Raw genomic sequence first — 17,571 nt, 5'->3', positions numbered from 1 at the left:
GAAAAAAGCACAGACTGTCACCGACTCTCCCTTTAACTTCTAAACCTTCAAACAGGGAAATGGTAGGGGGTCACAGCATGAGGGCCAGAAGGGACGTCAGGGGCCAACCAAGGCAACCCTTCCTTGTATAGATGGGGAAACTGAGGCCCAGGGGGGCTAAGTGACCAGCCCACAGGCAGCATTGGGACAGGCGTGGAACCTCTGACTCCACCGCAAACACTCCTTGCCTTGTGTCATGGTACTTTTCCCTCTATTCAAAGAGGCTTGACACGCCAGCTCAGTGATCCCCAACCATTTCCAGTACAAGGCACCCTTTTGAATGTCAAAAAATGTCACAGGCCCCTCCCTGTCCATACCAGTTGTACTATTAATACTGACAGAGAAAATGAATGATGACAAAAAGCTACTATGAGTTCAATGATATTATTCTGAGTTAATATCTGGCCTCAAACACTTGGTAGATGTGTGACCCTGGGCAAGTCATTAACCTCTGTCTATTTCAATTTCCTCAACTGTAAAATGGAGATAACAACAGCCCTTACCTCCCAGGGTTGCTGTGAGGACCAAATGAGACCCTATTTGTAAAAAGAGGTCAGCACAGTCATATGAATGATTACTCCCTTTCTTTTCAATGTATTTGTATTTCGTTAATCACATCACTTGCATACAGCTGACAAACAGTGCCCCATACATGAAGCCCTTGTTTATTGAGTCCACAGGTGTGACTGTTTATTTATCCTCCTGAATCACTGAATGAGATGGATGGTTTCACCCTTGGCTATGCTGGAACTGAGCATTCTTGGTTTCCCTGTGGATTTTCAGACCCTTGGAATAACTCAGTCTCCCATGAGTCCATGGCTCACAGGCTGGGGACCATATGTGACATAACTACCTTAAAAAAAGCAAAACTAATGTCTCCCTATCTTGACCCTCAGGGGCCCAATTCCACTGCCGACTGGCATGGAAACTTGACCTGCTCCATCTCTGACCTGGGCCATTCATCTCTCCTTAGGCAGCTGTAGCCCCCTGCCCTCAGGGGCCACCACACTGGTGCCCAACTTAGTGTGGGCACCTGCTTGGCTTTAGCCCTGCTGCAGCTCAGAGGTCCTGAGCTCAAGTGATCCACCAGCCCCTACTTGCCTCAGGATTACAGGCCTGAGCCACCAGCTCGGCTGACATCATCTGCAGCCCAGAGACAGGAACCCTACTCCCACCCCAGCAGAGGAAAGGAAATGAGCTGGCTCTCAGGCGAGATGCCAGTTACCACAAACCAAAGACCAAGGTTACCTTGGATCATATTTATGTCAGCTGGATTGACAGGGGCCGCCAGCATCTTCATCCGGACGTCAGATCTGCCCAGAGAACTTAGCTCCAGCGTCTTCAGCCTAAACACAAAACCAGACTAGCATTAGTGCCTCCAAGCCTGGATTGGACACCTTTCACTTAAACTGTCTCTCCAGTGGAGATTCCTTGAAGAGAAAATTCTCTGCACATTCCTGGGATGCAGGGAGTGGCAGGTGGTGCCTTGGGGTCGAGACTGGTGCTTGGGGCCAACCTACCCACCACTAGTATGGGGCCAGGGCAAACTGCTCCCTTTCTCCAAGTCTCCTTTCGTCCATCTATAAAATGGGGACGATACGTGCTCTCCTCAGCTAAGGCTAGCGTAGGGACCGAGCTGGTATGTTCACACTGGGAGCTGGCAGAGCGAGGGCATAGGTCAGCTCTCAGTCCCCTGCTCAGAAAGCTCTAGGGGCCTCTGACTACTTCTGCGATGAAACGCAAACTCAGCATTTAAAAATAAGCCAGACCTTCGCCACGTGGCTCCCTCCTCCCTGTCCAGGCTGATCACTCACTCCTCTCCTTCCATGCACTCTAGGTCTCAGTCATTGGCCTTCCTGCTGCTCCTCACATACAGCGTTCCAATCTCCCACCTCCCGTCTGTACCCCTGATGGCCCCTTCCAACCTGGTGCCTGTCATCACCCGTATGAGGCCTTTCCTGGTCTCCCCAAATCACTGCATGTAGATTTTGTGCTGATTTACATGTGCATGTGTGGCTTCTCCCCCAAGAGAATGTAAGCTCAGTGAGAGTAGGGGCTATTTTGTGTTGCTTGTTTACTGACTGGGTCTGCCCTGTGTAGGCGGTGGTGGCCTCCTCTTTCCTCCTCTGCCAGGTGAGGCCCAGGCAGCCGGTGCTGGGACCAAACTAGGCAGGAAGCAGGGGAGAGCCCTCACGACATGTCTGGTTGTGCACAGCTGACTCTAATGCAAAGAAATACTACCCATTCAACAAGTATTTATAAAGCACCTACTACACACCTTACCTCATCCTGGGGATGGGGACACAATACGTCTCCCCTAAATCTCATGGACCTTCCCGTCCCACAAGAGCTCATCTTCTATGATCAATGACTATAGTCAACGGACTTTGGATTGGGTGTTCCTTTGGGGAATTTTTGTTGCTGCCTAATTGTACCCAAGACAGTTTATCTGAGCCTCACACCAACCTGTTCAGTAAAGAATTCATCATCAAACATTTATTAAGCACCTACTATGTGCCAAGCCCTATGCCGTCACAAATACAGAGCAAGGAAAAAAAAAGATCCAATTCCTGCCCTCACAGGAGCTCACATTCCAATGGGGGACAGAGCACAACATGCAAACATCCAGGGCAGCTAAGTGGTGCAGTGGATAGAGCTCCGGGCCTGAGGTCAGGAAGGCCTCATTTAGAACCTGGCCTCAGAGGCTTACTAGCTCTATGACCATGGACAAATCATTTAACCATGGTCTCCCTCATTTTCCTCAACTGTCAAACCTAGGGTCACTGCGTGGATCAAATGAGGTGATATTTGTAAAGAGCTCAGCACAGTGCCTTGGCACGTGGTAGGTGCTTACAAGTTTGTTCCCTTCCCTTCCCCCTATATGAGATACATACAGTGTACATGGAAGGGAATCTCGGGTACTAGCAGTGGTTACTGTTGAGTCATTTCAGTTGTGTCTGACCCTTCATGACCCCATCTGGGGTTTTCTTGGCAAAGATACTGGAGTAGTTTGCCATTTCCTTCTTTGGCTCATTTTATGGATGGGGAAACTGAGGCAAACAGGAGTTAAGTGACTTACCCAGGATCACACAGCTAATAAGTATCTGAGACCAGATCTGAATTCATGAAGAGGAGTCTTCCTGACTCCAGGCCCGGTGCTCCATCCACTATGCCACCTAGCTGCCCACTAGCACTGGAAGGAATCTAGAATGTGGGATCTGAGTTGTCTTGAAGTAAGTCAAGAGGAGGAGGTGAAGAGGGAAATGACTCCAGGCATGGGGGAGAGCTTATGCAAAGGCAAAGAGCCGGGAGACAGTGTGTCCTGGGTAAGGGGAGAGGGGCTCTAGAGCCCTCCGAGGGGAGCAAGGCATCAGAAGACCAGGCCTGGCTGTGCAGGGCTTTCAAAGCCAAACAGAGCATTTCATATTGGAGGGAGCCTCTGAAGTTGGGGGCAGCTGGGACATGGCCAGCTGTGTACTTTAGGAAGTTCCCTTTGGCAGCTGGAGGGAGGATGGACCAGAATGGGGAGAGATAGGAAGTCAGGAAGCCAACCAGCAGGTGACTGCAGTGGTCCAGGCCCTCGTGCCCTCTGGCCTGGCGTCGGTCGTGAGAGTAGAGAGTGGGGGACATACATGTGTGTGCCTGTGTAACGTCCCTCTCTCTCTCTCTCTCTCTCTCTCTCTCTCTCTCTCTCTCTCTCTCTGTCTCACACACACACATACACGTGCGCACACACACACACACACACTCTTTTCATCTTTGCTACGTTGAGTTTGAGATATCTGTCCACACACTGATAGCACAAGACATAGGAAGGCTATATTGTGCAAGAGAAAGGCTAGATTTGTAGTCAGAACTGGGTTTAAATCATAGCTCTGCCACTTAGTACCTAAGTTACCTTGAGGAAGTCCCTTCTCCTCTATGGGCCTCAGTTTCCTCATCTGAAAAATGAGGTTGGACCAGATGGCCTCCAAAGGCCCCTTCCAGTTCTGAACCTATGACCTAAGACTGTCTCTCAGTGCAAACACAAATTATGTCACTCATGGGGTACAAAACACAGCCGATGTCACTCCCAACAATCAGTGGAGCAGCTGAAACAGACAAGGGCTGCTTTGCTGCTGGGGGGCTGGCTGGAGGTTCCAGCTTGGCACCATGAAGAAGCGAAGGGTGAGCAAGCTCTAGAGAGGGACAGAGCCTAGGAATGATGGCAGCTGGAGATGGAGCCAAGAGAGGGCTAACATATGCCACAACTGCCCAGTGGGGCAATGCTCGATTTACACAGAAGGAACCTCAGGCTCAGAGGCTGACTTGCCCAAGGTCACACTTGGGCAAACTAGTAATTGACTGAGGTGGGATTTGAACCCAGATTTTTCTGGCAAGGTAGTACTGCATAAAGAACCCTGGCTCTGGAGTCAGAGGGCCTGGATTCAAACTGCACGAATGACACTATTTATTTGACACTGGGCAAGTCATTTAAGCTCTCTAGGCCTCAGTGCTCTCAACTAAAATATGGGGAAGTTGGCGGCAGTACCACTACTAAGACTCGGAGAGAGGAAAATCAGCCACGTGTACAAAAATATTTAGAGCAGCTCTTTTTGTGGTAGCAAAGAATGGGAAACTGAGGGGTGTCCATCTACTGGGGAATGGCTATACAAATGCTGGTATACAGTTTCTGTGAAACAGGGAAGAACAGATAGAATGGAGTGGAACCAGGAGAACACTTTATACAATAACAACACAGTAAAGACAGTCAGTTTTGAAAGATGTAAGAACTCTGGTCGACGCAAAGCAACGATGAAGGACCCATGATGAAGGCTGCAGGCCACATCCTGACAGAGGTGATGGATGACACACATGGAAGGAGACATACATTTTTGGACACAGTGAGTGGGGGAGTTTGTTTTGCTTGTCTGTGCATATTTGTTATGAGGGCTGTTTTTTTTTTCTTCAATGGGGAGGAGGGAGAGAAAATAGCTTTTTGTTTAGTGAAAAAACAGATCAGGGTTCTCAGTTTTGTGTCATGGATTCCTTTGGTAATCTGACGACCCCTTCCCACAGTGTATCAAATAAAAGAACCCCTGGACTAGATGACTCCATGGGCCCTACCAGCTCTCTTCACCCTGACAGGCTGCCTCTTAATGAAGAACTGGGGGTGAAAATCCCAGCGCTTGCCAGAAGGGGGCAGACAGGACATGTATTTTCTCTGGCCTGCCTTTCCCAAGGATCCTAGGGATGCCTGCCCCAGCCTGGCCCCCAAGGAATGTCATCAATATCACAGAAACTGCCAGGTCGCCTGGTTGCTGTTTCAGCGTTGCCAAGGATACTACCAGGGCTGAGGAGGGGAGAGGGCAGCCACATCTGAATTCCTGAAGTCAGATCCACAGTGAGCCAACCACTGACAGGGTTCCTCTGGCCTCTTTTTAAGAACTCACCCAACAGACAGGTGCTGGTAACAGCACAAAGGATAGTCTTCTGGACAAAGGCAGGATAGACCTCGAAGCCCTTCCTGGGGATCGTGAGCCTGTTTCTCTGGCGATCCCCATGGCGCCGGGCAGTTTGGTCAGATGCCAAATGGCCTTCCATTGAGAGATCATGTTCTAGATAAGCCACAAGAGCTCTTCGGGAAGCTGAGACTGTGCACCTGTAAGTGATGCTGCCCCGCAGGAAGGCTGACAAAGGCAGGCAGGAGAAAAAGCTTTCTGAGAGCTGGGAGAAACGGCCAATGCTCTGGGGATTATGAACCCCTTGGGCTGGAAGTTCAGAGTGGGTATTGTCCAACTCAACCTCTGTTGAGTGCCTTCTGTATTCAGTGAATTACTAGTTGTGCAATCTGGCATCTTTTACTTGACAATCTCAAATGATTCACCATTACTCTAGTTTCTGGAGGTGGAAAAGGGACAGGATCAGCACAAGTCACAAATGCTTTTTTAAATCCCCAACTTTTAAAAAAGCATGTCTTTATATCCATAATCTCTTTGGTGAGAAAGGCAGCAAAACCTAGTGGACAGAGAGCTAGCCTGTGGGCCTGGAAGATCGACGTTTAGGTTCTACCTCTGCTGCCACATGCTGGCTCTGTGACCTCAGAAGCAGCACCTACACCAGGCCTGGGCCAGGCACTTCACAACTATCATCTCATTCAACCCTCATGACAATCCTATCAGGCAGGTGCTGTTATCATCCCTATTTTGCAGCTGAGGAAATATGAGGCAAGCAGAGGGGAAATCACTTACTTGGGGACATAAAGCTAGTAAGTCTGAGGTCACATTTGAACTAAGGGGAACCTGCGCCCTCGAGGCCATGTAGGTCCTCAAGTGCGGCCCTTTGACTGAATCCAAACTGGTGCCACCTAGTGGCCAAGTCACTCAATAGGCGGGTGGCCAGGCAGCTCTCTAAGCCTGGACTCTGAGAGGCTGATGCTACTTCCTGGGCGTTAAGTCTCTCTACCAGTGAATCATGGGTCCAGTGCTTCCCTTCCCCCGAAGGCCCCCCAAAAGACACATGTGCTTCACCAACATAACCGTGTGAGGGAAGAGGAAACTGACACTTGGGGAGGCTCAGCCTCTCGTCTATGATCATTCTATGGATGTCTGAGGGAAGATCTGAACTCAGGTCTTTTTGGCTCTATGTCCTCCATCCTATCCTCTAGGCCATGACACAAAATTAAGGTTTTATTTTGTGTCACGTAACCCTCTATCATGCTGCCTTTTCACACACACACACTTCAGGATTCGGCCAGGAAGTCTCCCAGCATATACTGAGGTCTTGAGGCTGGAAAGACACTGAGCAGAGGAAACAACACTGACTGAGCAGACCGTGCCTCTCTGATCCGACTAATTCCCTGGCAGTGTCTGATTTGGTCAAACACCCCAAATGCTCAAAGCTCTAACTCTATTTCATTCCCAAGCAGGGACTGATCATGTGATACAGGGATGTAAGCACGTTACGCCTCAGTCTGGTGGCTGTACTGCAAACCGTCTCACCCCTTTTCCTCAATTCCCCCATCCCAAAAAGGTGTCAGAGGACCAGCCTCCATGCCCCTTAGTGCAGGTGAAGCTCAAACACTCCTTTTGAGCCTCGGGGCCTGGAGACCAAAGGGACAGGACTTCAAGCATCAGGCTCAGGGCTGGGGCACTGACTCTCTCCCGGTGTCATTCAGCAAAAGATCACCAGAAGCCTCTGAAGTCCACAAAACACTTGTCTGCAATACCAGCTTCAGTGAAACCCTTTCGGCTGGTACAAGGGTTACCCACTGGCAAATACCCGACATGTTGAGGTCTGTTTGTGGCTCAGGAAAGCAAGACACAGCAAGGGAGGCAGCCTTGCCAGCCAGCAGTCTCTCTGTCTCTCCCCACAGTGGAGAGATCGCCTAAGAGATGACTGCCTAAGAGGCCAGAGCTCTCGATCATTGCATGGCTAATGATGGGCAAAAAGACCTGCAGCAAGATTCTAAATTCCTAGCTATATCCGTTCCTATGGGCTCTACTCGGTCTCCCCCAATTAGTCAACAAATATTGATAAAGTATACATATACACACACATACATGTTTTATATATGTGTATCTATACACACGTACAACCCATGTTTTATATATGTACATTTTATATATATTTACATATATCACTTAGCATATATGCTTACATATAAGCAGGGATACAATGAGACAAGTATACCAGTGCCTGCCCTCAAGAAGCTTACAGTCTACCTAGAAGAGACAATGAAATATAAAGCTATGTCCAATCTAGATATAAAATAGTAACCACATTGCTTTAAGATTTGCAAAGAGCTTTACATATGTTAACTCACTCATAACTCACAGCATAATCCTGTGACACAGGCATTACTATGACCCTCATTTTATAGGGGAGGAAAATGAGACAGAAGGTAAGTGACTAGCCCGGGGTCACATAGCAAGTTTCTGAGGCAGGATTCAAATTCAGGTCTCTCATGCCTCTAAGTCCTGCACTCTAGCCACCATGCCACCTAGCTGCTTAAAATTTCAGATTACTTTCATCTCCTTTGTTTATATCTTCTATGTTCCTAGTTCTTTACATGAGATCTCCTGGATGGGAATGGACTGCTTTTGCCTTTGTATTTCCAGTGCTTGGTATGGTGTCTAACACAGTTAGATGTCGATAGATGTTTGTGAGTTGACTAAACTGTGCCTTGGAGGGAACTGGAGATTCTAAGAGGCAGGGCTGAAGAGGGCGTGCATTCCAGACATGGGGGACCATCTGCACAGAGAGGGAGACACGGATCCTTGAGGGAAGGGTCAGGAGGCCAATCTAGCAAGACTGCAGTGTGTATGAACGGAAGTGATGTGTAAGAAGGCTGGCCAGGAAAGCTGGAGCAGGCTGGGAAGAGCCTTCAATGCCAGAGGAATTCATATTTCCACTTGATCCAGCAGATCCCTGGGAGCCACTAGAGGTGATTACCTTACCGAGGGGAGTGATCTGCAAAGGCCAGACATCAGAGCAGGGTGCTGCTTAACTTGACAATGAAGCATTCCCATGAAGCCTGAGGCAGCAGCCTGGCGCGGTAGAGGGAGCGCCGCCCTCAGGGGGAGGCCTCTCCTAGAGAGCTGATGCAGGAAGGAAGGCCAGCTCTGACTTAGCTTCCCCATCTGAGACAAGCCTCATACCATCTACCACATGGGGCTGTGTGAGGCTCAAATGACCGAAAGGTGTCAAATCAAAGTCAGCAATTATTAAGATGACATTTTGATTCAGCACAATCTACGTAGGACAAGGCCATCCTCCTCTTAAGGCTGGTCAATCTCAGGAATTCCCTAGATGTACAGGGATGCTGGGGGTGCAATTGTGCACAGAACACTGAGCCTGCAGTCAGGACCCCGAGTTTAAATCCAGTCTTGGACACTTGCTAGCTGTGTGACCCTGGACAAGTCACTTACCCTCTGCGTGCCTCAGTTTCCTCATTTGGGGGATTACAACAGCACCTATCTCCCAGGGTTGTTGTGAGGATCAAATGAGATAATACTTGTTAAAAGTGCTTAACAGTATGCCTGGCACACAGTAGCACTACATAAGTGTTAGATGCTATTATGATTATCATTACTATTATTATTTTACAGTTTTCCAGAGGGTGGAGTCATCCATTCAACATGCAGCCAATGCATACTACGTATCTGATATAAGAAATGCACTGCGCTAGGCACTGAGGAAACAGAGAGAGAGGCATTCAGAGACAGAATGAGAGAAAGAGAGAGGGCTTTTGTCCTTGCCATTTGCAAAAGTCCTCTCTCCCTTGCTCAGCTCCCTCGAAGAGGGAGGCACTATGGGGGGGGGCCCTGGACAGGGGAGTCAGGGGCCTAAGGCTCAAGTGCCAGCTGTACCATTAGCTCTTCTGTGACTTTGGCTGAATCATTTCCCCTCTCTAACTGCTTCCCCAGTTATAAAATGTGAGAGCTGAACTGGCACCTCCCTGCTGTGTAATTCATTTCTCTGATGGAGAAACTAAGGCAGGAGGGCCTGCATTCTTGGGTTAACTCCCCTACTCCTGGAATCTACCCATGTTCCTCCAGGAAAATAAGCATCTTTAGCTTTTACAACGGTACTCCAAAAAAAGCCTCATATCAGAAAATCAGCAATCCTTTCTGCCTCTTATAAAAGTACTATAATTTTGGCTTAAGAACTATAAACAAAACAACCTCTAAGATCACCTGCATTGATCTCTGGCTCCAAACACCAGCATTAATCTCGAAATGAATAGTTACCTAGGGGCAATCAGAGCCCTAACAGAGGCGCTGAAAGACCGCTAATTACAGAGGTTCTTTTACCAGTGGCTTCCTCAACTTCCTGACTTGTTCCAGCTGGTTCAGAGCAGAGTTGGGCAGGCACCCAAGTGATTCACTGTTTAGTTTTTCAGGAACTGGATTCTGAAATATCGCTTACCTGCTCCCTTTCAGGCCAGAAGCCCATGACCCTCGAGGATGGTGGGAAGCTGTTTTATGAAAATCTTAGCATTGTGGAAAGGAAGAGGGAGATGTACTTTCTCCATCCCTTTGTCTCCAAATCTGAAGGGAGCAGAGGCGCCACCTTGGTTGAAGAGAGAGGCTCCCTGGTAGGGAGCACACTTTGATGGACAAAGGTGTGGTATCTGGAAAGAGCACTAGAGATCAGGTCTTGGGGGAGAGGGGAAAGAATATGAGTAAGTGAGAAGTGCTAGAGATGCCCCCAAAAGAGTAGCAATTAAAAATACGAGAAGAAAACAAAAAAGTTCAGAAGGGAACACAAATAGGACAATTTTGTTACTATCGAATTTAACTGATACTTTAAAAAAAATCAATGTAACAGGAGCTCCCGGTTCATGTACACTGCCCTTGTTCTTTGCAGTTTTAAATTAAGATTTTTTAATGAACGGAAATCTATTTTCTCTCCTTCTCACCCCTCCATCAGGAAAAAAAAAAACATAAGAAAAACAAAACTCTTGTGACAAACATACAAAGTTAATCAAAATTCTCTCTTTGGCAGTGTCCAAGAAACGTAGATCTCTCATTCTGCATCCCGAGTGTTGCCAGCAATCAAAGAGTGCACCGAACGGAAAAGCGTGAAATAAACTGGAGACACGGGCCAGGCGGAGCAGCAGAACTGACTCAGTTTATTCATCTGAGGGTACAGAATATATAGAGAAAATCTAGCCTAACTTCAAAGAGTTCTCCCCGTGAGATACTCCCCAGAACATCTGCTGAGGATGTGACAACATAAATTTCCTCGTTATCAGGGTTCCTAGATTGGGTTGTATCTTCCAAGGTTTTCCCAGGCTCCCCTGGCGCCACCTGTATAGGGGAATGAATGTGTAAATCTAAGGTTCAAAGAGTAAGAAGGAATGTCTCAGGAACCTCCTAACGGGGAGAGATTGGAGAGCCGTACCTCTTAATCATTGAGCCCTTTTGGGTAAAAGCCTGGGCAGAGGTCAAACTCTGCCCTGGATCTTAAACCCATATCAGACTCTTAAGATTGGCCCTCAACACCCGAGTCCATCCCCTCTCAGTCCTTTGGAATCACAGATTCTTACAGCTCTCAGAGCTGTACTTTGCACACTGGGGTTTTTATGTGCTGTTGATGATTAAGTTCATTAAAAAAACCCCCAAAGGTTTTAAAAAGCATGTTAGGCTTAGAGTCAAGAGAAGACTGGATTCACTGGCTGGATGACCTTGGCCAAGTTCCTTAATCCCTAAGTGCCTCAGCTTTTCTATCTAAAAAATAGGGACACCGTCTGCCTCAGCGAATTGTTGTGAAGCTCATAGGGTGTGTGTGAAGTGCACTGCAAACATCAGAGTGCTGGCTGGGACTGCTACCCTTGCCTGGGATTCTAGGAAAATCTCAGCATGGCTGCAGCGCTGCCAGCCAGAGCCCGTAGTTCCAAGGGCCACGCTGGCTTGTGAGCTGTAGCTTCTGTGGTCTCTCGTCGACTCTGGGGCTGCTATGAACGCCCTGCTCACTCAGGCTGTGCAAAGGAAATGAGATTCTTTCTAGGATAAAATGATTTTCTGAGAATCCTACCAAATGGCCATGCTCAACATGAAATTCCTTGTGCTCCCAGCCTCAGTGGCAGAGAAAGAGCTGGGTCTTAGCTGACCACAGAACAGAACTTCTAAATTAAAGCTATCTATAGTCACATGAAAAAAAAATGATCTAAATCACTATTGATTAGAGAAATGCAAAGTAAAACAACTCTGAGGCACCACCTCACACCTATCAGATTGGCTAACATGACAGAAAAGGCAAATGATACATGTTGGAGAAGATGTGGCAAAATTAGAACACTAATGCATTGTTGGTAGAGTTGTGAACTGACCCAACCATTTTGGAGAGCAATTTGGAACTATGCCCAAAGGGCAACCAAACTGTGATCCAGCAATACCACTACTAGGTCTGTATCCGAAAAAGATCATAAAAAAGGGGAAAGGGACCCACCTGTACCAAAATATTCACAGCAGCTCTTTCTGTGGTGGCCAAGAATTGGAGATTGAGGGGATGCCCATCAATTAATTGGGGAATGGCTGAATGAGTTGTGGTGTAGGAATGCAACGGAATACTATTATGCTATTAGAAAGGACGAGCAGGCAGATTCGGAAAAACCTGGAAAGACTTGTATGGTCTGATGCTGAGTGAAGTGAGCAGAACCAGGAGCACATTGTACACGGCAACAGCCACGTTGTGTGATGATCAACTATGACTCAGCTCTTCTCAGCAACACAATGATCCAAGACAATTCCAAAACACTACGATCGAAAACGCACATCCAGAGAAAGAATTATGGAGTCTGAATGCAGACTGAAGTATACTACTTTCGCTTTTGTTTTTTCTTTCTCATGGCGTTTCCTTTTTGTTCTGATTCTTCTTTCACAACATGACTGATGTGGAAAGAGGTTTAACATGACTTGCATATGTATAACCCACATCAGACTGCTTGCTGTCTGGGGAGGGAGAAAAATTTGGAACTCAAAATCTTATAAAAGTGAATGTTGAAACTAAAAAAAAAAGCAATTAAAAGTTTTTTGTTTAAAAAAAAACCCCAAAACAAACTGGAGCTTCTATTCAGGAACAGTGGGAGAAGGAATGTACACCTGCTCATCCATAGGGAAGAGCTATGTGGTGAAAGTCCAGGGCATGAAATGAGGACATCTCACCAGCTTCTTCTTTCCATTTCTTCTCCAAAAGGAGAACTTGCTCAAAACAGGAGTAAACAAGTACTTTCTCTTCTTCTTAATCCAACACCCTTCCTCTTCCTACTCCCTCACCCCATAACCTCTCCCAGCCCTTACATGGGCCCACTACCCATACTGGCTGCCCTTGTGTCTCCATTCGCACTGGTCACTTCCCACAAACTCTGTGACCTGGCTGTGCTGGCCTCTTCTCCATTCTGCACACAAGAGGCTCTGTCTCCATCTCTGGGCCATCACCATCCTTCAACTATATTCCCTCTTCACCTCTGTCTCTTGGAATCTCTGGTTTCCTTCAAGGCTCAGCTCATGCACCATCATTCTCTTTCCTTTTTTTTGGTTGGGCAATGGGGGTTAAGCAACTTGCCCAGGGTCACACAGCTAGTAAGTGTTATGTGTTTGAGACCAGATTTGAACTCAGGTCCTCCTGAAAAGGGGCCGGTGCTCTATCCACTGTGCCACCAAGCTACCTCCTAAGCACCATCATTCTCCATGATACCTTTACTGATCCCCCAAGTGGCTAGTGTCGTCCTTCCCCAAACTACCAATCTATTTCAAAAGTCCTCTGTATTTGAAACCACAACGTTTATCACTGTAGTTAGCACCTGGGAGACACTTAATAAATTGAACACATATATTATGTATGTACCTTTATATTTACATGTTGCCTAACCTATTGGAATACAAGGTACTGGAAGGCAGGGAATTCCTATCCCTAGAACTCAGCACAAAGTAGGTGTTTAATGAATGACTGCAGATTGATTTACTTTCAACCAAAACACATCCCTCCCTTTAGAGGCAGATAGGCCTGGAGTCAGGAAAACCTGAGTTCAAATTCATCTTCAGACTCTGGATGTGTGAGCTGAGCAAGTCAATTAACCTGTCTGCCTTTGTTTCCTCAAATGCAAAATGGGGGTTATGATGGTACCTACCTCAAAGGACTGTTGTAAGGATCACTGAGATATCTGGACATCAAGCAGCACAGTGCCTGGCACATAGCAGGTGCTTAAATGCTTATTCCCCTTCCCTTTCCTTCCATGCCCCTTCTTTCAAAACTGCTCAAAAACGGGCTCTTCTTGAGAAATGACAAAGAGCAGAGAGGAACCTGGGAAGACTTCTATGAACTGATGCAGATGGAAATGAGCAGAACCGGCAGACCAATTTCTACAATAACAATGACATTATAAAGGCAAACCCTCGACCTACAAACTCTGATCAGCAAAATGACCAAGGAAGAGAGCCTGACGACGGAGCACAAGGCCCACGTCCTGACTCGAAATGCAAAATGACACACAGATGCTTACGGACATCATCATTACAGGGATTTGTTTTTCTGAACTATGCATATGTTTTTCTTTTTTCTTTTTCTAATGGGGGGAAATGAGAGAGAAAGTAAATCCCTGTTAATTGAAAAAAGAAACTGAAAACCACCTGGTTCTTTTCTGAGGTATTCCCGGGCTCCATTTGCCCTGATTCCACTCCAGCCCCCAATGGCCTTCCTGAATAGCTATAATGAGCTATGCACAACAGTCAAGCAGGGCTGTGGTCTCACAGGTTCGATCACCAGCAGAACGTTTCTCTTCCCTGTTCTATAACGCGATTTCCTCTCTTCTCTTCCTGGAATCCCTGTTGTGCTATAGGTAGCATAAGCTGGTCTCTGAGGTCCCTGAGGTGGTGTACATGACACCATCCATGACTATGCTTTTGCTGGTGGGGCTGTGTGGGAGCAGTGAGGGGATATCCAGACACAGGGGATCTTCACAGACACACCTGAGTTAGCTTTAGTGTGAAGGTCATATACTTGGGCAGGAGAGAGGGGGAAGGCAGAAAAGCGGAAGGGTGTGTAGTCCCTTAGGAGGTACACACATTTGTCTTCCGGTCCCTCAAAATATCAGTACAACATCAAGATGGCCTTTGGATCACCTCCGGTAACACTGGGGCCATTGGGGATTGAGACATCAGGGTACTGGCCAACTTACAGCCCTTCTCCATCCTACACACAACCAGGACCACAAATGCCTTCTGCACTGAGGCCTATGCAGCTAGAACTAATTAGGTCCTTTCAGGCACGGATCTGTCAATCACTGTCTACATTAACATTTTATTGACTTCATTAACTCATCACTTTCTACAATGAGCACCACAAGCAAACATCTCCCTTTCAGAATACCTCATCTCACCAGGGTCTCTAGCAAAAGTAGCAGTGGTAGCCTCTTGCATCTGCCACCTCCCCCACCAAGAACTCAAGAAAGTAACCCTGATGGTGAAAAACTTTGCATCTTTCTGATGGGTCCAGGATCGTCCAGATTGTCCATTCTGCCTCCCCGCTCTGCCAGTAAGGACAGACCTAAGTATGTGCCTCCTTGATGAACCTGGCACTGCTGATGGTTACATGTCAAAGGGTATGACTAGAGAAAGCTAGGTGGTGAGGTGAACAGAGTACACTGGGCCTGGAATAAGGAAGGTCCGAATTCAAACCTGACCTTAGACACCTACTAGTTGTGTGACCTTGAGCAAGTCACTTGGCCTTTGTCTGTCTCAGTTTCCTTAACTGTAAAATGGAGATAATAATAGCCCCTACCCTTTCAAGGGTTGTTGTGAGGATTAAGTGAGATAATATTTGTAAAGGACTTGGGCAGCTAGGTGTCAAAGTCTGGAAAACTCATCTTCCCGAGTTCAAATCCAGCCTCAGACACTGTATGACCCTGGGCAAGTCACTTTGCCCTGTTTGCCTCGGTTTCCTCATCTGTAAAATGAGCTGGAGAAGGAAACGGCAAACCACTCCAGTATCTCTGCCAATAAAACCCCAAATGGGGCCAGAAGAGTTGGACAGAACTAAAAAAACAACTCAACAACAAGGCTCACTTAACACAGTGCTTAGTACACAGTAGGTGCTATATAAGTGCTTATTTCCTTCCCTTGCCCTACTTTGAAAACCTGCAAACTGCTAACAAATATAAGAGGTTAAACCGATTTCCATCCTTTCACTAATCAATCTCATGTACCCCGCAGCATGGGCTCCCAGTGTCCCCAAAGGAGTCTACATCTAGTATGCTAGGCCACCGGCCCATCTGACTCAGGTCACTTCCTCCTGCAGAGACTCATTCCCAGGGAACCTCCCCCACCTCCAGACTCCTCTTTCCTGTCCTCACCTTAAATCTACAATTCTCCCAAAAAAACTTCCCTCCACAAAGACCTTTGATTCCTGCCCTCACAGATCCTTTCCTTAGCCTAACAGATCGACATTTCCACAAGACCTTCTCCCAAGCTCTAGTCATAAAACACAAAATGTTAAAAGCAGAAGACAGCTTAGAACGCAGATTACAGCTGAAGGACCTTAGAATACAGAAAGTCACAGCTGGGAAGCACCTTAAAACATAGATAATTACAGATGAAACAGGCCTTTAGAACATGAAATATCAGGGCTAGAAGGATCTTTAAAAAGTAGAATGTTAGAGCTGAAAGGAACCTTAGAATGAAGAACCATTACAGCTGAATGGGGCCCCTGAATGGGTAGCATCAGGGCTCTCTCTGAACTTGGAACGTTAAGAGGTGAATGAGGCAGCAAAGTGGACTATTACAGCCAGATGGGGTCTCTAGACTTGGAAAGTCTGGGGTGAATGGGGTCTATTAGAGGTGAATAAACATGACACTTTGGGGTTCTAATGGATCCCAGAACTTGGCACATGAGAGCTGAATGGGGCGCTTGGACTTGGAACCTTAATGGGGCACCTGAGCTTGGAAAATCTGGGGTGAATGGGGTCCTTTAGAGATGAATAAACATGACACTCTGGGGTTCTAACGGAGCAGAACTTGGCACATTAGAGCTGAATGGGGCCCTTGGACTTGAACCCTGGGAGCTGAATGAGGCCTTGGAATGTGGAATGCTAGAGGTTCTTTGATTTGGAAAGTTTAGGGCTCTAAGGCATCTCAGAACGTGGAACGTTGGAACTGCGTGGTACCCCTGAACGTGGAAAGTTAGAGGTGAATAAACTGGTAACTTCAGGGTTCCGGGTGATGTCTGAACTTGACACGTTAGAGCTCAATAGCAGGAGGGGGCCAGGGAACGTTAGAGGTGACAAGGGCAGTGGAACGTGAGGGTTCTAGGAGGCCTCGGGCGGCGGCATGTTCTCGCGCTCTAGAACCCATGGCCGCTGCACAGAACCCCAGGGCCCGAGCCCTCGTTCTTACAGCCCCGCCCGCCCCCTGCCGAGCGCCCGCCCCGCCCCCCGCCCCCGGCTCTTACTCAACGACCTTGACCGGCTCCCCGTGCTGCGCATAGACTAGCGCCCGGACGCCGGCGGCGCCGCCTGCCGCGGAGCGGGAGGCCGAGGAGGCCGCGCGTCGGGCCGCGTCCCGCTGGGGCCCCCTCTGGGGCCGGGGCCGGAGCTGCGCCAGTGCCACCCGCAGCGCCCACATCGTCACCAGCACGAGTCCAACGGCCCGGAGCGGGCCAGCAGCAGCGTGCCCCGCCCCCGGCGTAGCTCGTGCGTCCTCGCCCCGCCCCTGCGGAGCCCCGCCCCCAGCCCGGTTTAAAGGGGCCGCACCGCCTTCTCCTTGACGCTGCTGTCCACGGGAGGGAGCTTGTGGGCTTGGAGGCGGGCTGTTTGTGGGAGAGACAGAGGGACAGGGAGGCGCACCTCCTCAAGGCATGGACCTTGGCGAGCGGTCCTGGAGTAGCGACACTTCGGAGCACAAAATACGGAACTAGGAGGAACCTTAGAGATCATCTAGTCCAGCTTCCATCCATTTTACAGTTGGGGAAACTGAGGCCCAGTACCTCTGACTTTAGAGCCAAGGTTCCTGCCATTGCACAGCGCTATTGGGCAGCCAAAGGATTAGCCAGCAG

At 48.1% G+C, this 17,571-nt stretch overlaps 1 protein-coding gene across 6 annotated transcripts in view; it reads right to left on the bottom strand.

The window, feature by feature from the left end:
* MECR (mitochondrial trans-2-enoyl-CoA reductase) overlaps positions 1-17,186 on the bottom strand; it is a 52,816-nt gene extending 35,630 nt beyond the window's left edge. For 3 of the 6 annotated variants that reach the window (XR_013482488.1, XR_013482487.1, XM_020983346.2), the window contains exons 1-2: positions 16,969-17,176; positions 1,288-1,385 (exon numbers count right to left, since the gene is read on the bottom strand). Coding sequence is in view for 4 of the 6 variants with exons in the window: in XM_020983346.2 (XP_020839005.1) it covers positions 1,288-1,385; positions 16,969-17,141 (271 nt within the window). In the remaining 2 variants the exon portion in view is untranslated. Of the gene's footprint in view, positions 1-1,287; positions 1,386-16,968 lie in introns of all 6 variants that reach the window. The other 3 variants (XM_078145520.1, XM_020983347.2, XM_020983345.2) reach the window with 3 other exon arrangements.
* Positions 17,187-17,571: the final 385 nt, after the last annotated feature.

The sequence above is a fragment of the Phascolarctos cinereus genome, unplaced genomic scaffold (assembly GCF_003287225.1).
Source record: "Phascolarctos cinereus isolate Bilbo 61053 unplaced genomic scaffold, phaCin_HiC Scaffold_726;HRSCAF=1367, whole genome shotgun sequence".
NCBI lineage: Eukaryota > Metazoa > Chordata > Mammalia > Diprotodontia > Phascolarctidae > Phascolarctos > Phascolarctos cinereus.
The sequence above is the reverse complement of the archived record's forward strand: the minus strand, read 5'-3'. Positions and strand labels throughout refer to the sequence as shown.